The sequence below is a fragment of the Nicotiana tabacum genome, chromosome 11, assembly GCF_000715075.1.
Source record: "Nicotiana tabacum cultivar K326 chromosome 11, ASM71507v2, whole genome shotgun sequence".
NCBI classification, from domain to species: domain Eukaryota; kingdom Viridiplantae; phylum Streptophyta; class Magnoliopsida; order Solanales; family Solanaceae; genus Nicotiana; species Nicotiana tabacum.
The window spans coordinates 135041834-135069668 of record NC_134090.1 but is presented as its reverse complement, the minus strand read 5'-3'; the positions used below and the strand labels follow the sequence as shown (position 1 = coordinate 135069668).

The 27835-nt window shown below is 37.6% G+C and overlaps 2 protein-coding genes and 2 long non-coding RNA genes across 4 annotated transcripts; all 4 read right to left on the bottom strand.

The window, feature by feature from the left end:
- Nucleotides 1–333: 333 nt before the first annotated feature.
- LOC142166564 (uncharacterized) lies at nt 334–2065 on the bottom strand. Its single transcript, XR_012696977.1, has 3 exons — nt 1870–2065; nt 1457–1513; nt 334–608 (listed from the first exon to the last, which is right to left on the bottom strand). It is a non-coding gene; the product is annotated as an uncharacterized LOC142166564 (long non-coding RNA).
- A 689-nt stretch (nt 2066–2754) lies between these two features.
- LOC142166023 (uncharacterized) lies at nt 2755–7379 on the bottom strand. The gene is made up of 7 exons (XM_075224425.1): nt 6581–7379; nt 6206–6403; nt 5676–5912; nt 4521–5030; nt 3638–4415; nt 3226–3400; nt 2755–3138 (listed from the first exon to the last, which is right to left on the bottom strand). The coding sequence occupies exons 1-7, from the start codon at nt 7377–7379 to the stop codon at nt 2755–2757; spliced, it is 3081 nt and encodes a 1026-aa protein (XP_075080526.1).
- Nucleotides 7380–8026: 647 nt separating this feature from the next.
- On the bottom strand, nt 8027–9714 carry LOC142166563 (uncharacterized). Its single transcript, XR_012696976.1, has 2 exons — nt 9519–9714; nt 8027–8258 (listed from the first exon to the last, which is right to left on the bottom strand). It is a non-coding gene; the product is annotated as an uncharacterized LOC142166563 (long non-coding RNA).
- Nucleotides 9715–11036: 1322 nt separating this feature from the next.
- Nucleotides 11037–21811, bottom strand: LOC107765032 (uncharacterized). Its single transcript, XM_016583618.2, has 2 exons — nt 21363–21811; nt 11037–11697 (listed from the first exon to the last, which is right to left on the bottom strand). The coding sequence occupies exons 1-2, from the start codon at nt 21664–21666 to the stop codon at nt 11162–11164; spliced, it is 840 nt and encodes a 279-aa protein (XP_016439104.1). The 5' UTR covers nt 21667–21811; the 3' UTR covers nt 11037–11161.
- Nucleotides 21812–27835: the final 6024 nt, after the last annotated feature.

The window sequence follows — 27835 nt, the reverse complement described above, 5'->3', positions numbered from 1 at the left end:
GACTACTGAGCCAGTTCATGCAACAACCCAAACTATCACATTGGAATGCAGCCTTGAGGTTGATCAGATATATAAAAGGGTCACCTGGACAGGGAATACTCTTGAAAAGAGGTTCAGAAATAGGAGAATTGGAAGCTTTTTGTGACTCAGATTGGGCTGCTTGTCCAAACACAAGGAGGTCAGTCACAAGATATGTCACACCCCAACCTTGTGAGGTGTGGCTGGCACCCGATGCCCGAAGGCCCGAGCGAACCAACCATGAGATATGATCCGAAATATAATAACCTGCAGGTAGAAGAGCCCAACACGATATATATATATAAACTAGGCCAACAAGGCTGTAACAACAGTATAACAGCTATCCAGAAGGCCGATAGGGCGATACGAAAAATATATATATACAATGACCGCTAGTCTGCAAGCCTCTAAGAGTGTAAGACAATCTCAACAGGGTGGGACAAAGCCCCCGACATGCCCAAAACCACACATATACATCTGTAATAGTACCTATGGACTCAAAGTCAGCAACTCCGAAGAAGTGGAGTGCGAAACCCAACGCTGATCCTGGGGGTCCTACTGAGGAGGCACACCACTCTGTCTATTCGAACCTGTGGGCATGAACACAGCGCATAAAAATGCGTCAGTACGAAATATGTACTGAATATGTAGGGCGACAAGTGTAACATGAAAAATGTAATTAACAAGAGAAGAGACATAGAGATAATTTAAATTCTGAAACTAGCCTCGGTAGGAAACTAAAATTCAACATGGATATAAATGTATGCTCGTGACACCGTCGTTCACTATCGCTACTTATAATATATCACATTATATAATAATAAATCCCTCTGTGGGGCTATAATATCCATAACATACCCGGCCATAATAAAGGCTCGGTAGAATCGTACCCGGCCACGTGAAGCTCGGTAATCCCAACTGATCAGTGGTTACACAATATGTGTCATACCCGGCCGTCTATAATGCGGCTCGGTAATGAAAGTAAATACATACATATACTAGATCATAAATTATATAGGTGCAATGCGAAACCAACCTTAAAAGACGTATTCTAAGAAGAGTCGAAGTGGCCTATCATCATTCTTCCCCGACTATCATGGTTGTGGCTAAAAATATTTAATTTTCAACTACGAGCCAACAAGTACTAAGAACATGAGAGTTGTGTATTATGAGTACCTTTGAAGTAAATGTTACTTATTCAAGATTTATATGAACGTCGAAAGGAGAACGAGTAAAAGGCTCTAGTTCTTTTTAAGCAAGGAACAAGGAAATCCGAGAAATCATAGATATCCTCTAGAGTAAGCAATCTATGAGAAAAGATCAGGTCTAAGCATCTTTAAAAGTTGAAGGTGAAATAACTCGAATCCGACGAGACAATTCGATAAACGTTTATTCGAATTCTAGTCATGCCGAAAAGTATAGCGAAAGCCCTACATACCTTGTCGATGGAGTTATATACTGTTTCCAAAACCTCAAAAGCCTTAGGAATGATTTCCTACATAATACAAACCATTCAAAATCAAATTCAAGCTCATAGCTTAAATAATTCTTCATTTAGACATTTACGCGAACAACTTGTGGCCATGAATTTGTAGACTCTTTTGTAGATTAATTTCCCCTCCAACACACCACCAAATTTTACTTTACTACATCTCCTCATCAACAGAATTCCATCCATGTCTTCACAGATCCAAACAACACAATAAAATCATATAGAACAGCCCCAACAATCAAGCCATATTAAGAGAGGTTTCAAAAAAAATCAAGAATATTTCTATAGAGGTTTCAACTATTTCTTAAGAATTCTTACGGTAGAAGTTTACAAAGATCAAAGAGGAAGTTAAATCATACCTTATGTGACCAGAATTACTCAAAATTCGAAATTACAAGACGGAGTCTTGCTATGAAAAGTGAAACACCGAAGAATTCACGATTCCGAAGCTACCATGGTGTTCTCCATCTTGAGGATGACTAAATTGTTGTTATGCTTGGCTAGATGGATGGGAGAAGTTTGAGAGGAAATCCCTAGGTTTTTGGTTCTGTTTTGGAGAGGATAAAACGCAGGGGTTCTGTTTTAAAAATTGACTTAAATAAAAAAATTTTGACTAAACCCGACTAGGCACACTGTTCCCGTAACAGTGTGCACCCCTGTACGAAAATGTTAATATCTCTCTACTCCGAAGTCGTATTAACGAACGGTTTATTGCGTTGGAAACTAGACTCATAGACCTTCGATTCGGTAGGTAGAACACACCATAACTCCCAGTATATTGAGAGAAAAAGTCATCAACATTTTATCCAAATTCCAGTGAAATTTAAACCCGTAACTTGCGCGCGATCTTTGTCGAATTTTTAATCACAACTCAAATGACTTCCAATCTTAACGTATAACTATCGCATCATTTAAATATCTCATAGAAATTATCTTCCTACCTGAATTATCCCATTTACAGCATGATAACGCCGAATACACAAGGTGTAACATTCTCCCCTCCTTAAGAACATTCGTCCTCGAATGTTAACGGTTAACCTAACTTCTGAATTATTATTTTTTTAAAAAAAATTCGCCAGAGTTTCCCCTATAAATATGAATATCCAAAACCTGCCATCAGCCCAAACATACATATCTAAGGCCACACCGGGCTACACATCATAATAATAACATCAACTTGGCCTCACCCGACCATTTACTTATACAATAATGATAATAAGAAGGTTAGCCATAACTTAATTACCTTAACTGTCACTGGTTGATATATGTGCAACACCTGCCATGTTTGTCTCAGGCATATCACCTGAAGACTCAAATAAATGAGGGTATCTGGACTTCATGTCCTCCTCGGCCTCCCATGTCATTTCCTCTACATTATTGCTCCTCCAAAGTACTTTTACTGAGGCTACCTCTTTAGTCCGTAGCTTACGGATTTGACGGTCAAGAATGGCAATAGGTATTTCTTCATATGACAAGTTCTCGGAAACTTCAATATCCTCGATAGGGCTGATGCAAGAAGGATCACCTAAGAATTTCCGAAGCATGGAAATGTGAAATACCGGATGGATTGCTTCTAATTCTGGTGGCAGGTCAAGTTTGTAGGCTACTCGCCCAATTCTCTGAACAATCTGATATGGCCCAACATATCTAGGGCTGAGTTTTCCTTTCTTACCAAATCTCATTACACCCTTCATAGGCGACACTTTCAAGAATACCCAGTCTCCCACAGCAAATTCCAAGTCTCGACGTCGGTTATCTGAATATGATTTCTGTCGACTTTGAGCTGTACGCAACCTTTCCTGGATCAACTTTACCTTTTCTACAGCTTGCTGTACCAATTCAGGTCCTAGCAACTTTGTCTCACCAACATCAAACCAGCCAATAGGAGATCTGCATTTCCTCCCATATAGTGCCTCATAAGGTGCCATCTGAATACCGGCATGATAACTGTTATTGTAGGCAAACTCAATAAGTGGTAAATGATCTTCCCAACTTCCCTTGAAGTCTAAGACACAAGCTCGCAACATATCTTCAAGTGTCTGAATAGTGCGTTCGGCTTGTCCGTCGGTCTGCGGATGAAATGTTGTACTAAGGTTAACAAGAGTACCCAAACCTTCTTGAAAAGACCTCCAGAAATTAGCTATAAATTGGGCACCTCTGTCAGATATAATAAAAAACGGAACTCCATGTAGCCGAACTATTTCCTTGATATACAGGCTCGCATAGTCTTCAGCTGAATAGGTGGTCCTAACTGGGAGAAAGTGAGCTGATTTCGTCAGCCTATCCACAATGACCCAAATAGAATTGAACTTACGGCGAGAATTGGGCAATCCTGTAATGAAATCCATATTAATCGATTCCCATTTCCAAGCTGGAATCTCAATATTTTGAAGTAGCCCTCTAGGTTTCTGGTGTTCAGCTTTAACCTGCTGGCAGTTGGGACATTGAGCCACAAATGTGGCTATATCTTTCTTCATGCCGTTCCACCAGTATAGCTGACGAAGATCATGATACATTTTGGTTGAACCAGGATGAACTGAGTACCGAGACTGGTGCATCTCTGTCATAATTTGCTTACGAAGCTCCCCAACATTAGGTACACACCATCGGCCTTTATATTTTAGAATTCCATCATCAGATTGCTCGAACAACTGCTTCTTCTGAAAAGGGATACTCTCTTTAATTTTGACTAACTCCGGATCCTCAAATTGACGCATTTCTACCTCAGCTACCAGTGATGACCCCGCAATATTTTGGACTACTACACCCTGGTCACCTGTATCATGTAGCCGTACACTCAGGTTAGCCAATTGATATATCTCTTTAGTCATTTCTAATTTCCCAGCTTCTACATGCTTCAAGCTGCCCATGGATTTACGACTCAATGCATCAGCTACCACATTCGCTTTGCCCGGATGGTACAAAATATCCACATCATAGTCCTTCAGCAATTCAAGCCATCTTCTTTGTCTCAAGTTCAAGTCTTTCTGCTTAAATATATATTGTAAACTTTTGTGATCTGTATAGATATCCACATGAACACCATAAAGATAATGACGCCATATTTTTAAGGCAAATATAACGGCTGCTAACTCAATATCGTGAGTCGGATAATTGTATTCGTGCTTCCGCAACTGCCTCGAAGCATATGCAATAACTTTTCCATGCTGCATTAGAACACATCCCAATCCAACCCTGGATGCATCACAATATACCACATAACCTTCAGATCCTTCCGGAAGTGCTAGAACAGGTGCTGATGTTAAGCGTTTCTTCAACTCATGAAAGCTCCTTTCACATGCATCAGACCATTGGAACTTAACGGCTTTGTGTGTCAATTTTGTCATGGGATCAGCAATAGAAGAGAAGTTCTCAACAAATCTCCGATAATAACCAGCTAAGCCCAAGAAACTACGAACTTCCGTAGGAGTTGTAGGTCTAGGCCAGTTTTGTACTGCTTCAATTTTCTGACCATCTACCTTAATACCTTTATCGGAAACGATATGCCCAAGGAAAGCCACTGAATTCAACCAAAATTCACAGTTGGAGAATTTAGCATATAATTTCTGATTTTTCAAAGTCTGCAACACCACACGCAAATGATCCTCATGTTCTGCTTCTGATTGAGAATATACCAGAATATCATCAATGAAAACAATTACAAATATATCTAGAAATGGCTTGAAAACCCGATTCATTAAATCCATAAAAGCTGCTGGCGCATTAGTAAGACCGAAAGACATCACAAGAAATTCATAATGGCCATATCTAGTCCGGAAAGCCGTTTTCGGAATATCTCTCTCCTTAACTCGCAATTGGTGATAGCCGGATCGAAGGTCAATCTTTGAGAAATATTTGGCACCTTGCAACTGATCAAACAAATCATCAATTCTGGGTAAAGGGTACTTGTTCTTGATAGTCACTTTGTTGAGCTGGCGATAGTCAATACAGATTCTTAACGAACCATCCTTCTTACGAACAAACAACACTGGTGCACCCCAGGGAGATGTGCTGGGCCTGATAAAGCCCTTATTCAAAAGATCCTTCAACTGGGCTTTCAATTCTTTTAACTCAGCAGGAGCCATTCTGTATGGAGGAATAGATATTGGTTGAGTGTCTGGAAGCATATCAATAGCAAAGTCGATTTCTCTTTCTGGAGGAAGACCAGGAAGTTCATCAGGAAATACATCAGGAAATTCATTCACGACGGGAACCGATTGAAGGGTTGGAGATTTCACCTCCATATCATGCACTCGTACCAAATGATAGATGTACCCTTTTAAAATCATCCTTCGAGCTTTAAGGTAAGAAATAAACTTTCCCTTAGGCGCTGCAGCATCACCTTTCCATTCAATAATAGGCTCACTTGGAAAATTAAAACGAACAATCTTTGTCCAGCAATCTACATTGGCATAACAAGAAGCCAACCAATCCATACCCATAATGATATCAAAATCGACCATTTCTAGCTCATGCAAATCTGCTAACGTATGGCGGTCATGAATCTTCACGTCACAACTTCGATATACCCGTCTAACTACAATAGACTCACCCATTGGCGTAGATACCTCAAAAAACTGTTGCAACAATTCAGGCTCTCTATCCCATTTACTAGCAACGAAGGGGAGATATACGACAATGTAGAACCAGGATCTATCAAGGCATAAATATCGATAGAAAAGACAGATAGTATACCTGTAACCACGTCCGGAGATGACTCTAAATCCTGACGACTCGATAAAGCATATATGCGATTTTGCTGACCTCCTGAACCAGAAGCTCCAAATCTTCCCCTACCCCTGCCAGCTGATGTCTGCATACTCTGTCTAGGAGGACGTGCCGAAGAAGAAGAAGCCCCTGCAGATGCCGTCGGCTGAGCCATACCCCCTCCACCTGTCATCGGACAATGTCTCATAATATGACCTGGCTGTCCACATGTATAACATGTATCAGAACCCTGGCGACATGGTCCAAAATGATTTCGGCCACATCGATCACATCTAGGAAACTGAGGCCTCATCTGACTGAACTCGCCTCTAAACTATGGACCTGGGGTCCGTGAACTCTGACCTGGACCAGAATAAGTGGTCCGATCCTGGCGCTGTCCCTGAAACTGTGGCGGTGCACTGGCTGCCGGATAAGACTGACGCCGGGGAAACTGTGGCCTAAATCCACCTCGAAACTCCCCTATGCTACCTGCGAACCGCGCCCTCTTCTGCTGCCCTCTATCATGCTCTCGATTGGCTCGTTGTTGCCTCTTGCGATCCTCTAGACCCTGTGCATATGCTTGAATACGGGCAATATCCATTCCTTGGTTTAGAGAAGCTGTAGTGCACTCATTTATCAAGTGTGCCCCCAAACCACTAACAAACTGGTGTACCCGATCACTCATATCAGCAACAATCGTAGGAGCATACCTAGCCAAAGAGTTGAACTGCATGCTATATTCCCGAACGCTCATATTACCCTGTTCTAAGTGTAAGAACCTATCTCGTCGGGCTCTTCGAAGCTCAATTGGCAAATATTGCTGTAAAAATGCCTCAGAGAACTCCTTCCATGTCACTGGTGGCACATTAGGCCCCCGAGTTTGCTTCCAAGTCTCATACCATGTCACAGCAACATCACGTAGTCTATAAGAAGTAAACTCCACTGACTCAACATCCGTGGCATGTATAATTTGTAAGGTCCGTTGCATAAGATCCAGAAAATCCTGTGGGTCAGCATTAGGATCAACCCCTGTAAATACTGGAGGATCCAAGTTGATAAAGTCTCGAACTCTCGCACTCACGGACCTATCAGCAATACCGAAGGTCTGGTGTTGGGCCTGGGAGGCCACTATTCGAGTCAGCAATTGTACAGCACTCCCCATGTCTAGGTCCTGATCAGGAACAACTGGGAGAGGGACTGGAGGTATGTTAGCTCCTCTAAGCCCTTCCGGGGTGGTGGGGGTACTGCCCCGGAAGCCTGAGAATCAGCCTCATTCTGTGGCTCATGTTGATCTACATTAGCAGGTGGCACCTGACTTGTGCCCTCTCCCGCCTCCTCGTCCAACCTCTGAATAAATTTCATAGCCACTTGTCGTCTCCTAGTGTTAGGCATCACTGAGAAGGTAAACAAAAAAAAGAGAATTAGGAATGAACACTTATGATTAGGCTCTATTGCACGATCTAGATCAAGAAGAAAGTAATAATCCTAAATGCCCAATAGCCTCATGTTTATAAGTGTGGTGCACAATACACCATAAACAAGACTCTACTAGACACGGCTTGCAGACTCCCTAGGATTGACCTGCTCTAATACCAAGTTTGTCACACCCCAACCTTGTGAGGTGTGGCTGGCACCCGATGCCCGAAGGCCCGAGCGAACCAACCATGAGATATGATCCGAAATATAATAACCTGCAGGTAGAAGAGCCCAACACGATATATATATATAAACTAGGTATATATATATATATATATAAACTAGGCCAACAAGGCTGTAACAACAGTATAACAGCTATCCAGAAGGCCGATAGGGCGATACGAAAAATATATATATACAATGACCGCTAGTCTGCAAGCCTCTAAGAGTGTAAGACAATCTCAACAGGGTGGGACAAAGCCCCCGACATGCCCAAAACCACACATATACATCTGTAATAGTACCTATGGACTCAAAGTTAGCAACTCCGAAGAAGTGGAGTGCGAAACCCAACGCTGATCCTGGGGGTCCTACTGAGGAGGCACACCACTCTGTCTATTCGAACCTGTGGGCATGAACACAGCGCATAAAAATGCGTCAGTACGAAATATGTACTGAATATGTAGGGCGACAAGTGTAACATGAAAAATGTAATTAACAAGAGAAGAGACATAGAGATAATTTAAATTCTGAAACTAGCCTCGGTAGGAAACTAAAATTCAACATGGATATAAATGTATGCTCGTGACACCGTCGTTCACTATCGCTACTTATAATATATCACATTATATAATAATAAATCCCTCTGTGGGGCTATAATATCCATAACATACCCGGCCATAATAAAGGCTCGGTAGAATCGTACCCGGCCACGTGAAGCTCGGTAATCCCAACTGATCAGTGGTTACACAATATGTGTCATACCCGGCCGTCTATAATGCGGCTCGGTAATGAAAGTAAATACATACATATACTAGATCATAAATTATATAGGTGCAATGCGAAACCAACCTTAAAAGACGTATTCTAAGAAGAGTCGAAGTGGCCTATCATCATTCTTCCCCGACTATCATGGTTGTGGCTAAAAATATTTAATTTTCAACTACGAGCCAACAAGTACTAAGAACATGAGAGTTGTGTATTATGAGTACCTTTGAAGTAAATGTTACTTATTCAAGATTTATATGAACGTCGAAAGGAGAACGAGTAAAAGGCTTTAGTTCTTTTTAAGCAAGGAACAAGGAAATCCGAGAAATCATAGATATCCTCTAGAGTAAGCAATCTATGAGAAAAGATCAGGTCTAAGCATCTTTAAAAGTTGAAGGTGAAATAACTCGAATCCGACGAGACAATTCGATAAACGTTTATTCGAATTCTAGTCATGCCGAAAAGTATAGCGAAAGCCCTACATACCTTGTCGATGGAGTTATATACTGTTTCCAAAACCTCAAAAGTCTTAGGAATGATTTCCTACATAATACAAACCATTCAAAATCAAATTCAAGCTCATAGCTTAAATAATTCTTCATTTAGACATTTACGCGAACAACTTGTGGCCATGAATTTGTAGACTCTTTTGTAGATTAATTTCCCCCCAACACACCACCAAATTTTACTTTACTACATCTCCTCATCAACAGAATTCCATCCATGTCTTCACAGATCCAAACAACACAATAAAATCATATAGAACAGCCCCAACAATCAAGCCATATTAAGAGAGGTTTCAAAAAAAATCAAGAATATTTCTATAGAGGTTTCAACTATTTCTTAAGAATTCTTACGGTAGAAGTTTACAAAGATCAAAGAGGAAGTTAAATCATACCTTATGTGACCAGAATTACTCAAAATTCGAAATTACAAGACGGAGTCTTGCTATGAAAAGTGAAACACCGAAGAATTCACGATTCCGAAGCTACCATGGTGTTCTCCATCTTGAGGATGACTAAATTGTTGTTATGCTTGGCTAGATGGATGGGAGAAGTTTGAGAGGAAATCCCTAGGTTTTTGGTTCTGTTTTGGAGAGGATAAAACGCAGGGGTTCTGTTTTAAAAATTGACTTAAATAAAAAAATTTTGACTAAACCCGACTAGGCACACTGTTCCCGTAACAGTGTGCACCCCTGTACGAAAATGTTAATATCTCTCTACTCCGAAGTCGTATTAACGAACGGTTTATTGCGTTGGAAACTAGACTCATAGACCTTCGATTCGGTAGGTAGAACACACCATAACTCCCAGTATATTGAGAGAAAAAGTCATCAACATTTTATCCAAATTCCAGTGAAATTTAAACCCGTAACTTGCGCGCGATCTTTGTCGAATTTTTAATCACAACTCAAATGACTTCCAATCTTAACGTATAACTATCGCATCATTTAAATATCTCATAGAAATTATCTTCCTACCGAATTATCCCATTTACAGCATGATAACGCCGAATACACAAGGTGTAACAAGATATGCAATCAAGCTAGGAGACTCTTTAATATCTTGGAAATCCAAGAAGCAGCAGAAACTCAGTTGAAGCGGAGTATAGAAGCATGGCAACAACAGTAGCTGAAGTAGTCTAGCTAGAAGGATTACTACGGGAGCTGAGTGTGGAAGTATCAAAGCCAATTAAATTTTTCAGTGATAGTAAAACGGCCATGCAAATTGCAGCAAACCCAATCTACCACGAAAGAACCGAACACATCGACATTAATTGTCATTTCATTAGGGAAAAGATCAAGAATGGGCTGATACAATCAGAGTACTTGGGGAGCAAACAACAACTGGCAGATTTATTCACCAAAGAATTAGGAGCAGCACAACATCATTATCTGTTATCCAAGCGTTAGATGTATACCACCCTCCAGCTTGAGGGGGAGTATTAAGAGCCACATGCACAGTTAGGTTAATTGGTTAAGTGCACGTGTGAGTTGAATGTATATATGTACTGTTACATCACTGAATGAGAACAACACCATTCATTTCCATTTTTCTTCTTCATTCTCTCTTCTCTGCTATCTTCTAGAATGTACGATGACCTCCAATGGAGGTTCCTTGAGCCCGTTTGGATTGGCTTATTTTAAGTACTTTTACGCCAAAATAACTTTTAAACAATTTTTTAGTGTTTGGATAAAGTAAAAAAATATTTTTAAGCACTTGTTTTTAAGCTAAAATGATAAAATAAGCCAAAGGCCAAAAGCTAGAATTCCTAACTTATGACTTTTGGCTTAAAAGTCACTTACAACAAGCCCATCCAAACGGGCTCCTTATCTTGACATAAGATTGTGAATTCCACTAGTTTATTCTCCTTTGAACTAGCCAACACAGAGGGGTGGGGGGGGGGGGGGAAAGAGGAAAGAAAATAAAGCTTAAGGCAATGCATGTACAACATTCTGCCATCAGTTCTCTTTGAGAATTTACAAAAGTTTTACTTACACAGACGAGTATCTTTCAAAGGAAGCAGGTTGGTTATTTGTCCTCAACACTGATAAATTGGCCTGCGATGTCTGGGCGAGGACGATGACTGAGTGTCAGAGACAAGGTACTCACCACATTTTGTTGTTGCCTCCATTACATTCTTAAAATCGACACTTTGTCCATTATTTTCAAGGGTTGGACAACCCAGCTTAATTTTCAAGTTAGACCATCCATCTGACTCATCATTAATCTCAACCTCATGGCTTATTGACTGCAACTGGTTTCGAAGTGTCTGATTGTATTCAAACAAACGATCATATTTAAAATGGAGTTCTTCAAACTGGTTTTTTAATTTCAAAACAATAGCTCCTGCAGCCTGAGCCTTAGTAGCTTTTATCTTACAATCCGTTTCCAGCTTCTTCATTTTAGCTCTCAATTCGGCAATCTTGCCCTGTAAAACTCTACTATGATCCCCCATAAGCAATTTTCTTTCCTGAAGAAGTATTTCTTCAGCCTTGATAATCTTCCTAACAGAATGATGCTCCATTATTACAGGGTACAATTTGTCCAACAACATCCAGGCAAATAGCGAAAATCCTGCAAATCACAGGTTTAGTGTTAAAACTTAAAACCAAGAAATTTGCAAAACACATCTGACATAAATCAGTTGTCCAAGTATATGCATCGGCATAACCTAAATATATGTTACTCCTATTGGCAAACTCCACCTTCAGTATTACCTATGAGGGACGGAGCACTTACCCTTTTGTCTTGGTTAATCAAGAGATCTTAAGGATTAATGGGTCAATATCTCTGTATGTGCAAGACAGGAGAATGAGAATCACATGCATTATTGGTGGATATGTGAGAAGCCACCTATAAGCTTCAAACTCAATTTAGTAACTCATATCAGTATAAATGGATTAAATATTCTTCATTAAAAACAAAATTAGCCTTTCTTGGACTTATTTAGGGATCCGGTGCACAGTGAATTAACAGAACCATATATAAATACCATCTGTGATGGTTAGGAGCGGATGCAGAAAGCATAAAAGTTATAATTAGTAGTTAAAGTACTCGCAATGTATGCTCCCATCCCATAAGACATTGGAGAAACACAAGAAATGGGGAAACCATCCATGGGAGGAAGAGGCCTAGTAACAAAAGGGATGAAAAGCTAAACACTATTTCCAAATGCTTGTGAATAGTAGATTAGTAGTAGTTCAGATGAAACACACACATCCCATCTGGACATTTCATGTGCTCACTCGCCAAGTCAAGGTAGGGGTAAGGTCTGTGTATAAGGTAAGGGTAAGATTTGTGTACCCACTACCTTCCCCAGACTCCACGGTGTAGGATAAGACTGGGTATGTAGTTGTTGTTGTTTGTTACTCGTCAAGTCAAACAGCCACTGCAGGTAGTTAATTTGATTGTAACTTGTCAATAATAAATTTAGTGGCATTTCACCAGTAGAAGCTCCCAAATAGGAGGTTCCTGGTGAGGAGCTTGATATTCAGATGGAAGAAAGAGCGTAAAAACAGAAGATAGTTGTTGAGAGCTTTGCCGACAGCATTGTTATAAGCCATAGCTTCGTTGTTTAAAGCGGTGAAGCAATGTGAAACGAGGGGTTTGCTTCATGGGTGAAGCCATGCGCTTCAAAGTAGGGGTGGGTGTTGGTTGGTTTGGTTCGGTTTAGCAAAAGCTCTGTGTGTTTTTTTCTGTTTTCGGTTTGTCATTTCGGTAACCAAAACTGAACTGTAGTAATTTTGGTACAGTTCGATTTTTTTCATGTGAACTTCAGTTTAATCAATTCCGTTTTTTAGTTTTGGGCCTGTCAGATAGAGGTTTTTCCCCAGACACAAAATGGGTCAGAATTAAACTTTTGCAATGGGCTGCATTTGCAAGTACTTGCTCCCAAACCCTTTTCACGTTTTCTCATTAAAATGGGCACCCATTAATTTTTATGATTCCCTTTTTACTAATCTAAGCAAAGAACAACCTTTTTTTCCTAATGGTATTTACATGCACAGCTACTTTTTTTTTATTTGTCCTTGAGCCGAGTGTCTATCAGAAACTGCCTGTCTACCTTCACAAGGTAGGGGTAAGGTCTGTATACACACTACCCTCCCCAGACCCCACTTGTGGGACTACCCTGGTTTTTTTTTTTTTAATTGTTGTTGGTGGTGGTGGTGGTGGTATTTACATGCACACTAGACTTGTGTCATCTTATAAGACTTGTGTCATCTTAGCTGCACCACAGGTTCCTTTTTGACACATATTAATAGACTTGCCATCTGTCTACACAAGTGAATTAGCTTAGAACAACCTGCCCAGTCCATTTCCTATATTACTTTTTCTACTTCATATCATCAGTCATAAGAAATTCAGTACCCTGCTTTTCCATTTCCAAGAAATGTATCTTTACATATTTTGTGCTTCACGAATAAGACTCAAACTAAAAACGTACTAAAAGAATTTCTCAAGAATCAGTTGACATATCATCAGTCATAGACTATTTATTTAGGAGTAGCTTTTTATTTTTCAGTTCTGTAAATATCAAAATAGTAAGGAAAAAAGCAAAACAGAAATCTCAATAAGAACGAGTATCATAAGAAACAATAAGAGGGAAAAAATCAAATTTTGAAATGAAATATTACCATAAGAGTCTATCAGGGAAGCCAGAGAACATCAAAAGTACCAACTTTGAGAGAAACCCAAGTCAAGAAATAAAACTGTTGACATATCATCAGTCAAACACTATTGAAATAGCTTTTTTCAATTCTTTGGACTCAAACCCATATCAAATATTACAAGAATAGTGTGCTGCAGTTAACATATCATCAGTCAAAAGGACTAAAACTTTTATTATTGCAGTTATCATATCATCCGTCGGGAGAGAGAAACAGGAAGAAGGATGGCCCAGAAATTCTTTTCTAAAAACTTCCACTAAACCGAGAAACGAACCGAAGAACAGACATATTGAAACAATTAAACCATGAACCAACCAAATAAATGGAGAAACTGAAACTGGAAAATCAAAAATTTCAGTTCAGTCCTACTACAAAGAAATGTGGGCTTCAAACAATGATCTGCAAAGTGATCCAAATAAGAAGCTGTCGGTTTGTTGAATCTCAACTTTGAGGAGTTAGACTAGTATCAGCATCATTTTACATTTGATACTGAAATTAGTTATTTTTTAGAGAAAAATAATTAGATGCTGAATTAGTTATTTTAATTGCATTAACCACAAAAAAAGTTATTTTAATTCCAACTTCGTTATGATAGTACTAAATTTAATTATGTTTGGTACTTTTTAGTGTTTTGTAAATTGTGTGCTTCGCTTCAGAGAAGTGTGCGCTTCACTCCTCATAGAGAAAAACACTGTTTGCTGTAATTACTTTTTGCACTTTTCGCTTTTAAAAGCACTGATATGAGAACTGAAAGAGCTGATTCCATTAACTATGATAAAAGAAGGGAAAATGAGAACAAGCATGAGGCTTAGCAAGCCTTGAAGATATCTTTACGGTGTTCTGCAACTCTATATTATATCAAACTCTTGGGTATACAGGAGATTACCCTGGCATTTTATGCTTGCTTTTTCTTAGACTGAACTAAATACAATTATACAGTTTGATAGAAGACTTTATTTCAGTTTCTTTTTCATACTAGGTGGTTTATTCACAACAAAGTGACCAGTAAGTCTTAACATGGGGTTCACAGTTCTCTTTGGCTTAAAAACTCGAAAAGCCACAATGAATCAATCCACTACGTTTCAATCACAAATTATATGGGGTGGTTATATGCATCATTTGCATCCTTTTCACTCTAATTAATACTCAGAGAATTCACATATAGAATATTTTATAAGCTAGCCGTCAACGGTCAGCCTACTGTAACTGTCTTTTATGCGGGTCTGGGACTAACTATGATCTGGCGAAGCTCAGATAGGCAAAGTTAACATTGCATAATAATGGGTAACGTAATTTCATTTTGATTCACTGGGTCGTTGCTGTTGTTGTAATTTCATTTTGATCAGGATGTGTTAAATAATTTCTTTTTTGAAAAGCAAATCTAGTTTCTTCTTTAAAGCATCTTATTAGCAATATGACCACTGTAGTTGGGCATTTATATGGTTCAATCAGGCTGGGGGAGATAGAGATTAAATGCTTACCATTTGAAACTTGGAAGTCATTGTACAGGAGAGGGTAGAGAATAGGGGGGGGGGGGGGTGTAAAGGAATTAATTGATTGCTTAAAAAAAAGCATAATTGACCATATAATACACCAAGTCACCAACTATCCTTTGGCAGGGATCAGTTTTTATCTATTTATGTGATAACAATTTGATATGGAGTTCAAAATCAGCACTAAAATTTCTATGAAATCATATTAAACAAGTAATGTTCATTTTGAGAAAGTGGAACAAGTTTGGGATGAATTACTAAAGAATAAGAGAGCAAATTAGCAGAAACGTCAAGTTTATTATTGTGGATGCAACTCATGTAAGGTGAAAGTAACAACTCGACGAGATCATGGAAGATAACATGAATAATAGTATTAAAGGCATCATAGTGCAGTCATTGTCAAAAGAAACATCACAGTGCATTCTTAGAAGGTATTATATGTGTTGGGAGCATTTCAATAAGCAGCTTATTGACTCCTGAGGGTCATTACCAGGTCTGAGGAAACAAATGAAACAGAAGCTCAAAGCTGGCCTTTTTAATTTATTTCTTTTTTTGGATAAGGAAATCCACGTTGATAATAAACTGATATCAAAGTTGGCTTCTAATGTCCTTACCCCAAAAGAATAAAGAAAGCAGAAGAAGATGCAAACTACCCCTACAACTACTACGCCTGTTCCAACCAGGTTGGATCGGCTATATGAATCATCTGACTATGTTTCTCCGTTTAAATTCATCTAAGGCCAGTATATACAAACTAAAAGTAAAAATTGGGATGATAGTTTTAGTAATATAAAACAGATTCCACTGCAAAGACTAGCATCTGATCACATTCCAGTAGCTCTACAAGGAGGCACTTGGAACAGGAACAAAAACTATTTTAAATTTGAAAATTGGTGGCTAGGAACAGCTGGTTTCAATGACATAGTCGAAGAATGGTGGAGTTCTTTCAATTTTTCAGGCAAGCCTGACTTTATACTGGCCTGTAAATTAAAAGCTCTCAAATCAAAACTCAAGGAATGGAGCAGAAGTGAGACAGGGAATTTGGGATATCAAAGGAAGAAATTGTTAAGTCAATTGGCAGAACTGGATGAGGTGCTAGAAGACAGAATTTTAACAGAGGAAGAAACTATCAAGAAGGCAGCACTATTCGTGGAGTATGAGGAGTTGATCAAAAATGAAGAAATCTCATGGGAGACAAAAATAAGGGCCATATGGTTGAAAGAAGGTGACAGAAACACTAAGTTTTTTCACAAAGTAGCAAATGCACATAAAAGATTCAACAATATTGACCAACTAATGAATTAACAGAGGAGCCAGCTAGAATAGAAGAGGAAATTATTGATTACTATCAGAAGTTGTACAAAGAAACTACTCAATGGAGATCTGCATGCTGCTATGACAATTGTTCTGTTTTAACTGAGGAGGATAAGGAAGCTCTACAGGGTAACTTTGAGGAGAATGAAGTGCTTAGATGCTTGAAGCTATGTGCAATAGATAAAGCCCCTGGCCCAGATGGTTTTACTATGGGGTTCTTCATCAAATGCTGGGAAATAGTGAAATATGACATCATGAATGCTTTTCAAAACTTTTATGACAAAGAAGTTTTTGAAAGAAGCTTCAATGCAACATTTATTGCTCTCATTCCAAAGAAAAAAGGTGCTAAGGAATTAAGGGATTTCAGGCCTATCAGCTTGATAGGTAGCATTTACAAATTGTTTTCCAAAGTTTTGGCAGAGAGACTAAAAAGGGTAATTTCACAATTGGTGGACTATCAACAAATGGCTTTCATTAAAGGTAGACAGATCATGGATGCTGTAATGGTAGCCAATGAAGCAGTTGATTCTAAGTTGAAACAAAAGAAACCTGGTATCTTGTGCAAACTTGATATTGAAAAGGCTTATGACCATGTCAATTGGAATTTCCTCCTGAGCATGCTAGGAAGAATGGGTTTTGGCCAGAAATGGATAAATTGGATTAAATTCTGCATGTCAACAGCCAGATTTTCAGTTCTTATAAATGGCTCCCCAACAGGTTTTTTTAAAAGCAGAAAGGGGACTAAGGCAAGGTGATCCTTTATCACCTTTTCTGTTTGTGATTGCTATGGAAGGTCTTAACAATATGATTAAAACAGCCAATCAGTATGGGTGGATAAAAGGTTTTGATGTAGCTAGAAGGGGCAATGATAGTTTAGAAGTGACTCATTTACAATACGGAAAAGGTCCAAAATATCCTTGAACTATTCGAAATAGCTCAAAATATCCTCCGTTTGTTTTTTGTGCCAAAAATATCCCTGTCATCTATGTTTTGGCCCAAAAATGCCCCTAAACCGTTAGTTTTGCCATTGAAGCTGACATGGCAGTCCAACTGGTTTAGAATTGCTTACATGGTCGTCCACCTAAGCAATCCATATGTGAAAATTATTTTTTCAGAAATTTTATTTTTCCAAAATTTTTTAATAAAATATAAAATCAACATTTATTCTGAAAAAAGTAAAAAAAATTCGAAAAAAGTATTTACCCTTTAGATGATTTTTTACTTTTTTCAGAATAAATGTTGATTTATATTTTGTTAAAAAATTCTGGAAAAATAAAATTTCCGAAAAAATAATTTTCACATATGGATTGCTTAGGTGGACGACCATGTAAGCAATTCTAACCCAGTTGGACTGTCATGTCAGCTTCAATGGCAAAACTAACGGTTTAGGGGCATCTTTGGGCCAAAACATAGACGGCAGGGATAGTTTTGGCACCAAAAACAAACGGAGGATATTTTTGAGCTATTTCGAATAGTTCAAGGATATTTTTTGAACTTTTTCCGTTTACAATATGCTGACGATACCCTCATATTCTGTGATGTTGAAGAAGATCAACTAAAACACCTCAGGGTGATTCTGGTTCTTTTTGAAGGAATCTCTGGTTTGCATATTAACTGGAGGAAGAGTTTTCTTTACCCTATCAATGAAGTCACAAACATGGAAATGTTAGCTGGGCGGTGAAGTAGGGGCTTTACCAACAATATATCTTGGAATGCCTTTGGGAGCTAAATCTAAGTCAATTGGGATTTGGAACAATGTTATAGAGAAGTGTGAAAAGAAACTGGCCAGGTGAAAAACCCAGTATTTATCTCTAGGTGGCAGAGTGACTCTTATCAACTCAGTTCTTAATGCACTTCCAACATATATGATGTCCTTGTTCCCCATTCCAACAGGGGTCATCAATAGGTTGGATAGCATCAGGAGGAATTTTTTATGGAATGGGAACAAAGAAAGGAAGGGCTACCACCTGGTGAAATGGAAAGCACTCACTTTTGGCAAGAACCTTGGAGGGCTAGGGATCAAGAACTTGAAGATTCAGAGTAAAACTCTTAGAATGAAATGGTTGTGGAGGCTCAACAAGGAGAATCAACTCCTTTGGGGAAACATTATTAAAGCAAAATATGGACAGGAAGACAAATGGATGACTAAGGAGGTCACTACACCATATGGAGTTAGTCTATGGAGATCCATTAGATCACTATGGAGTGAGTTGAGGGATGATTCCAAGATCAAAGTATTTGATGGGAATAAGACTAGCTTTTGGAAGGACAATTGGCATGAAATTGGCAGATTGGATGTAGCTTTTCCAGAAGTCTTCAATTTAGCTCTACATCAGCAAAGGACTATAGCAGAGATGTGGACACCTCAAGGATGGAACATCATTTTTAGAAGACATATCAACGATTGGGAAGCACAAAGAGTGGTTGAATTCTTCTGTGCACTAGAGCAGTTTAGTGGATTACAAGCAGGTGCAGATGTACTATGGTGGCAAGGCATCAGTAAGAGTTTATTCAAAGTTAATGCAGCTTACAAGAGGATGAACTGCACCAACCAGCAGATAGCCAATTGGCCTTGGAAACATATCTGGAAAACAAAAATTCCTCACAAAGTTGCTTGCTTTGTGTGGCTACTGGCTAAGGAAGCAGTCCTTACACAAGATAATTTGATGAAAAGAGGTGTCATTTTATGTTCTAGATGCTTTTTGTGTGGGGAAACAGCACAGACAGTTAACCATCTCCTCCTTCACTGTAAGATAAACATCTCATCTATGGAGAATTATTCTTAACCTCAAAGGCATTTCCTGGACCATGCCTGGGAAGGTTATAGATACTCTTAAAAGTTGGGAGGAAACAGGATTACAGGCAAAGGACAGGACCAGATGGGGAATTATACCTGCTTGCATTTGGTGGACAATTTGGAAAGAGAGAAACTCCAGATGTTTTGAGAATGTGGAGAATAGAGTGCAGAAGATCAAGTTAAACTTTATTTTGCTGTTGTGCTTTTTGGTGTAATCAGATCTACACAAATGATACTGACACCATTATTGATGTTTTAAATTCAATATAGAGAGTGTCGGTGATAGTTAGAGTCTCTTGTATATATGGTTTCAGTACTACCTAAGTATTGTTTTGCTACATATGAAATATAGAAAAATTACCCGTTTAAAAAAAAGGGAGAATATGTTGATCTATGATAGGGCTAAAAGATCCCAGAAAGCATATGATCTAAAGTAAACGTACGAACATGACGAAAACATATCCCCAACTAATTGATATTGCTTATGTATATATTTTAGCTTTTATTGTGTTCTATCTTTCGCTAACTTTGCATGGATTCCAATAAATTGTAGGTTTTCGAGACAACTCCGTTCCATATGATTTTAGGTCTATCTCGCTCCCTTTTTAACACTTTCATTTACCATATTTTCATACCTACGGACCAACGCATCTGAAGGTCGACATGAACAAACCATCACAAACGACTTTATCTCATTTTATCCTAGAGTGTTATTTGCACCTTTTAGCAAATGTGATCATTTTTTATCTTATCTAATCGTATATGACTGAACATACATCCTAACATTTGTATCTCTACAACTTATGTTGTTCGGACTTGGATGCGGGTATCTGATATGGGTGCGAATCTAGATATCGGATCCTTCAAGATCTAAATTTTAAGATTTAGGGGTATGAATCCAAATACAGGTGCAGGGATTCGACTGAAAATAATTCAAATATCTAAAAATAGAGTAATAAAAATATGTCTAAATTATGAGACATCATGTGAAAAACATTCAAGGTATTCCAAAAAGGAGAAATATTGATCAAGAGGAGAATTTGAAAAGAATTAGAGGACAGACATAAAAATTTCTATATACAAGATATTCTATTTTCTTTAATATCACCCTAATTTTTGTTTTGATTTCAGAAATTATTGTATTTGTCCCAAATTTCTCCTCAATTTTGGTCAAAGTAGCCAAAATTTATTCGCGATATCCAGTACGGATCCCACACCCACCCCCACGTCGTGTCGACACAGGTGCAGCACTGAAAGTGAAGAGTCCGAGCAACTTAGTCAACAACACTCATCTTGTAGATGTGTTGGACTTTTGTAGCCCAATATTCACTCTCATATGGCATTGTTGGTCTTGTAATTCTTGAATGCAACTTACCTTTCACCTTGGTAGGCATACTTCAATTAGATAATACCACGGGAGTACTTCTCTATTTCAACCATCCTTATAATTGTTCCATGCTAATAACTCTTACTAGAATCTAAAACCAATATTCCTCAAGCCCTAGCCATCACCCAAATTTATTCATTGTGGGTTCAAATATGCCTCAACCCTAAACAAGTTGAGCTAGCTATATGAATTATCTATACCCGATCCTCTCCATTATTTCATTCTAATACTAAAAACTTATTTTTAAAAAACATATTAGAGGTTCTATAAAACTAGAGCGGATCTCTAAATTCACTTATCCTTGCACGAACATACACTATTCAGTCCAAAGAGAAAACCTGTGCACACGCCTTAGCATCTTCACACCTACACTAAAGCGCCAATTAAGGCATAGCGCACAGCCTGAGGTTCACTGAGCTTCAGGGCCTTAGCGCACTTTAAGCAAGACTTTAACAATATATTCCAAAAGTTGTTAATCAAGACATCCACTCTATGTGCACGATGGAGCAGTATATTAAACAAGGATTGTGCTTTCAGTATATTGAAGAGCAAAAAAAAAAAACAAGAAATCAAAGCATTACCCAGGAGAGAAGCCTGCAGAATTAGGAGATAGAGAGCAACATCATCTCTCCAATTGATGGGGCCATGAAAAATCCACCGGCTATAAAATATGACACTAGTGCTGTATACCCAGTACAGCAAAACGCAGAACATCAATATCCGTATCCTTGTTACAATCAAAGGGCCTTTTCCTTTGTGAAGGTGAGACAAAGCCACAATAATTGATTCTTGAAATGAGATGTGGAACCATATCCCCAAGAACACAAGTGTTTCGCCCAAAATTAGGGAGGCAAGTATGAATAATACTATATATGTAGCCAACATTTTGTGTTCTGCAACTGCGACCGAGAGAAGAATTTGCTTACAAAAAGGTAAGGGGACTAAGGTCCCATGGCTTTTATTTCCTTCGTTTCAGCTTATGCTGCTGAAATCAAGACTTGGTGATTCAATTTTCAATTGACAATCTGACACCAAATGATATTCCAGAGGGGATTTTTCCATCAATTACATATGAAATTACAAAATTCAACTATTGAAGGTTTTATTATTCATTTTTGTCACTGTAATAATATTTAATTATCTAAAAGAATTTAATCTTTGCCCTTACCGGTGTTTACACCAATTTTAGTTAAGTTAATCATAAGAGGAAAACTAAAATTTAGTAGGAGTCTTTTTTCAATAAATAATTTTTAAAAAAAGATAATACAGCCATAATAAAAGAGTTTTGTTCACCCTGTTTCATAAAATAATTAGTTAATAGGTTCGCGCTTTGCGCGATCAACATTTAGATATGTTTAATAAATTTAGTAATTAAAGTTATAATATTATAATAAAGAAAGAAGTATATAATATACGTCATACAATACTATCAACTACACTCAATATAAGTAAGCTGAGAGAAACTACCGTAGAAGTTAAAAATCAAATATTTAAGCAAAGAAATTAAACATATATGCGAAAAATAAACCATTGCCCCACGATGAACAATCCTTTCAATTGGAAAGGCTCATCATATAGTGAATATAATTAGAAGTAAATTTTATTCATAAGTAAAGACTAATTGTGTTCTTAGTTAAGTGTTGTTCACAAATAATGTCATATTATTACAAGTAATAGCATTTATGAGTAAGGAAAAAGAAAATAAGTGGAAATCATATACACCTTCTGAATTCTGCTTCAAAAATCAAACTCTCCGTCTAATGTTGAATATAATAGTTATTCCCCCTCTCATACCTCAATTGAGTTTTTTTTTAAATGCTTATTTTATCTTTTATATTATCAACATTTATCTCTTCTTTTTTTCTTTATATTATCATGATACTATTTCATTAACACATCTTCTTAAGTTTTCTAAAATTGCAATAAAAAGGGGGGATTGTTACTCAAATTGCCAATCAGATTTACTGTTTACTTTTTCTAGCCGATATACATAAATTATATATAATTATACACATATTATAATATATATATATATATATATATATTACACATCTATCGGCTATTATTAGTTTAAGAGATTAGGTGGACGCCTATTTGGGTTAATTCTTCATATAAAAGATGAACCATTTCTAACATTATTTTATTTTCTCACATATTATTGCTTGATTCATTCATTTATCTTTATTGAAAGATAGAAATATTTTTACATTTATTTTTTTGGGTTACATTTATTCATTCATTTATTTTTTTGGGTTAATTCATTTATTTCTAACATTTATTTTTATTGAAAGATAGAAATATTTTTGGCCACAAGAATTGATAAAAATGATTAACTATTTCTATTCAATCTACTTGCCGTTAAGAGCACAAGGGAATAGCAAGGCGATCAAGTATAATTTTATATTATTATTTAAGATCATGTATAAAATAAAAGGTAGTTAACCTTAGTTAAGTACTAACAACTGTAATTTAATATAATGACAAGTGTCATTTATTTATTTGCTTGGTGTAAACACCTGATGCAGTTTTTTTCATAAAGGATAAATATAGCTTTTTTCAAGGAAGTTGGAGTAATATGACTTACCAGGTTAATTAGTATTATATATAAAGAAATGGTTAGTATGTCTTACGAGTAGAGAAAGAGTATCTTGATTTGAATGTACAGGTACAATGAAAATATTCAAAGGTATGTGAACTACCGTAATATTAAACTTATGAGCTATATGATGAAACTTTGAGAAACATTGATAGCGTATTTCTGCTCAAGAGCTACGTAGAACCATCTTGAATTTATACATATTAGATCTACAATGAAGGTTATATTCCTTCAAAGAAAATTAATGAAAATTTACTATGAGAAGAAGAAAGATTTATATATTGTGTTTATTGACCTAGAGAAAATGTGTGATGGAATGTCAAGAAAAGACATTTGGAAAATATTAAAGAAGACATGAATTAATGTTAAATATACAAAATATTATAAAGAATATGTACGAAGGAGTTGTCATTAGTGTGCGGACAATAATATGGTATACAAAGGAATTTCTCATAATCATGAGTTACTCCAGAAATCGACATTAAGCTCATGGTTATTTATCTAAGTTATGAATGAGCAAACCAACACTATACAGGATAAAGTCGCATGATGTATGATATTTGCTATTATGTTCATTAGTGAAACCAATGAGTCTGTCTACCAAAAACTTTGAACTAGGGAGAAACGCTCTTGAGTATGAGGATATTAGGATAAACAGAACTAAGATTGAATATACGTAAATGTAAGTTTAGTCAATATAGGAAAATGTCACGATCCCAAATACCCCGGTCGTGATGACGCCTATTACAGTACTAGGCCAGTCGAAACAACACGAACAATATAGAAGATCTTTTGTAAAATTTGTTTTTCCAAACAGATTAAGTCTCAAATCTTTCATTTTTAAAATATCAAAAGAAATACGCGGAAACAAGTACGTAAATACATCAACACAACCTGAATCTGGTGTCACTAGTCATGAGCCACTAAGTACAACTCAACACTGTCTGTTTAATATAAAAATAAGTCTGAAATATAAAGTACTAGGATAGGAAGGAGAAAGGCAGCGCTGCAAACGCCGTGCAGCTATCTTGCTAACTCCGAAAATACACAGAAGCTGCTAAAAGCTCTCACTTTGATGCTCGGGCACCTGGATCTGCACACATAGTGCATGGAGTAACGTTAGTACGCCAACTCAGTAAGTAACCAAAGTAAATAAAGTCTGAGTGCAGTGACGAGCATTTAAAATCATATACATACTTTACCAAGAATTTCAACAGAAATATCAAAGTCAAAATCTGCAGTTCAATAACCGAATGTCTCGTAAAAACTCCAGTTTTAATGAAAATCCTTTAAAGCATTTATTCAACGTTTTTCAATAGAGGCTCAGTGTAAAAGAAGAGTGAAAACAGGAAATCTCATAAGCAAGCCCCTCGGGTAAAGTATCACTCATAAGTATAGCCCGTCGGGCAAGCCTCTCAATCACTCGTGACTCAACTCTCGTCAATCAGTACTCACACTCAGCACTCCCACTCAATAGATATTTCATAATAATAATAATAATAATAACCGCTACGGCATGCAACCCGATCCACAATATATAGTCGACTACGCTCATTGGGGTGTACAGACTCCGGAAGGGCTCCGACAGCTCAAGCGTTATATCGCTGCGCGCAGCCCGATCCAACATATCGCTGCGACGTGCAACCCGATCCATATATATAAATATTGTTGCGGCGCACATCCCGATCCATATATACATATAAATATTGTTGTGGCGTGCAACCCGGCCCATAGATATATATAGTCCTCACTATCAGATCCTCAACCTCTCTCTTAGTCATTAACCTCACAGTCACTCGGGCATTTCAGTTAAAATCAGGGAACTCAGCCCAAACAATTTTCTTATATTTGAAAGTAGAGTAATAAAACTGAATCAATAATAAACAGGTAAAATCATGACTGAGGATATGCTTTCAAATCAAAACAGTGTGAGGAAAGTAGTAAAATACCCTTAAGGGTCCAAACAGTTCAGCACAAGGCCCCAAACATGGCATTCCGCCCAAGTTAACAGATTCATTTCTAAAACACATGGATATCATATAAAGTGTATCAAAATATGCAACTCTACAGTCGCCACGGGACGGACTAAGTCACAATCCCTAGAGGTGCACGCCCACACGCCTGTCACCTAGCATGTGTGGCACCTCATTTATCAAAACAGTACAAAATTTCGGGTTTTCATACCCTCAGGTCTAGATTTACAATCGTTACTTACCTCGAACCGGATGAAATCCTACACCGTGAATCCCTTGCCTCTCGACTCGGCCTCAACTCGCCTCGAATCTATGCAAAATTAGAATCATAACATCAATATACGCTAAGGGAACAAAGCCCACGCGAAAATAATCAAATTACATTAAAAATCCCGAATTTGGTCAAACCCGACCCCCGGGCCCATGTCTCGGAATCCGATAAAAATTACATCAATAGAATTCTTATCCTCCTACGAGTCCATACATACCAAAAACATCAAAATCGAACCTCAAATGGCCCCTCAGATCCCCAATTTACACTCTCCAATTTCAACCCTAATTCTCTAATTTTTAGGCTTTAAATCCCACTAATTTCATGCTTAAACAACTGAAAATCAATATAGAATTGAGTTTTATGTTCAAGAAACTCACCTCAATGAAAACCCCCTTGATTCCCTCTTCAAAACCCTCCAAAAAGCTTCAACTCTGGATAAAATGGTGAAAAACAACCTAAATTTCGCGAAGGCATGTTTATATAGTTCCTACCCAGGTATTTCCGCACCTGCGGACAAATCTCCGCTTCTGCGGATTTTCACTTAAATCCTCTCGTCCGCACATGCGGTCAATCCACCGCACCTGCGGGCTCGCAGGTGCGCCTTAACTCTTGCTTCTGCGCTGCTCAACCGCATCTGCGGCCTTTCCTCGCTTTTGCGGTCTTCGGACCTGCGGTCCCCTAACCGCAGGTGCGGTTATGACAGAACCAGCAGCTTCAGCTGCATTCTCCAACTTTCAAACTTTTCGATAACCATCCGAAATCATCCCAAGGTCCCTGGTACCTCATCCAAAAATACGAACAAGTCACATATCACTATTCAAACTTATTCCAACCTTCGGAACACTCCAAACAACATCGAACCACCAAATCACCCTCGGATTCAAGCCTAAGGATTCCAAAACTTTCAAATTCCGCAATTGATCAAAAAGTCTATCAAATCTCATCTGAATGACCTGAAATTTTGCACACACGTCTCAAATGACACAACAGACCTACTCCAAATGACACAATGGACCTACTCCAATTTTGCACACACGTCCCAAATCACCTCACGAAGCTATCCGGACCATAAAAACTAAGTTCCGAGATCATTTACTCACAAGTCAACTTCCGATTGACTTTTCCAACTAATGCTTTCCAAAAAGAGACTAAGTGTCTCATTCCTCTACACAACCACTCCGAACCCGAACCAAACAACCCAATACCACATAATACAACTGAACAACACATAAAGAAGCAGAAATAGGTTTAACGGGACTGTAACTTATGAAACGACCGGCCGAGTCGTTACAGAAGAATAAAGAAGTGAGATTATACGGAATCACTTTGCCTAAATGCAAATAATTAAGATATCTAGGCCTGATGTTTCAAAAAAATTATGTGATAGATGAAGACGTTATATAAATTGAAAATATGATAGCCAAAATGCAAGTGTCACTAAAGTTTTGCGTGATAAAATGATATCTACCAAATAAAAAGACAAGTCTTATAGATCGGTTGTAAAACTAGCAATATTATATGGAGCGAATGTTGGGCATTTAAAGTCAAACATATCCATAAAATGGGTCTCATACTTATTCGAATTCTAAAGTGGATATGCGATCATACAACAATAGTCTAAAGATGGCTAGATTTGGCAAAGGTGTATAAGTAGCATATATAGAGGATAAAACGAGAGAAACTTGCTGGAAAGGATTTGATTATGTCTTACATTTACTTTAAATATACTTATTGATAGGTGTAAAAGTATGATAAGTGAAAATATTAAAAAGGAATAAGGTAAACCGAAAATCACAGAGAAATTTTCTTAAAAACCTACAATTTTCTGGAGTTCATGAGAACTAGCAAAAATATGATACAAGGAAAACAAAAAGTCTATGTGAGCGACACCAATTAATTGAAAATTTTGTATAATAGTAGAATATAAGGAACTTATGTGCAGAAGTTCTTTTTCTTAGAGTTCTTATTTTTATTTTTATACAATATTATATTGAGATAAATTTGAGATGAACTTAAAAGGAGGAAAGTAAATAGACAGGAATCATATTGTCGATCCAATTTATTTGAAATTAATGTGCAATTATTGTTGGTGGAAATAACTCTTCTCTATACAACTCTTTAAAAATTTATTTTTAAATGCACACTTCACAAAAAATAGATATAGATATAACTTCTCTCTATTCCATTTCTCAATTTTTTTGAAAGAGAAAA

Coding starts and splice junctions, on each gene's coding strand:
- LOC142166023 (XM_075224425.1), bottom strand. CDS start 7,379: ATGGGGAGTGCTGTACAATTGCTGACTCGAATAGTGGCCTCCCAGGCC. Junction 5,913..6,205: donor ATCTCCGGACGTGGTTACAG/GTATACTATCTG, acceptor ATGCCAATGTAG/ATTGCTGGACAAAGATTGTT. Junction 3,401..3,637: donor TTTATAGCTAATTTCTGGAG/GTCTTTTCAAGA, acceptor GAGGAAATGCAG/ATCTCCTATTGGCTGGTTTG.
- LOC107765032 (XM_016583618.2), bottom strand. CDS start 21,666: ATGTTGGCTACATATATAGTATTATTCATACTTGCCTCCCTAATTTTG. Junction 11,698..21,362: donor TCTGCAGGCTTCTCTCCTGG/GTAATGCTTTGA, acceptor TGTGATTTGCAG/GATTTTCGCTATTTGCCTGG.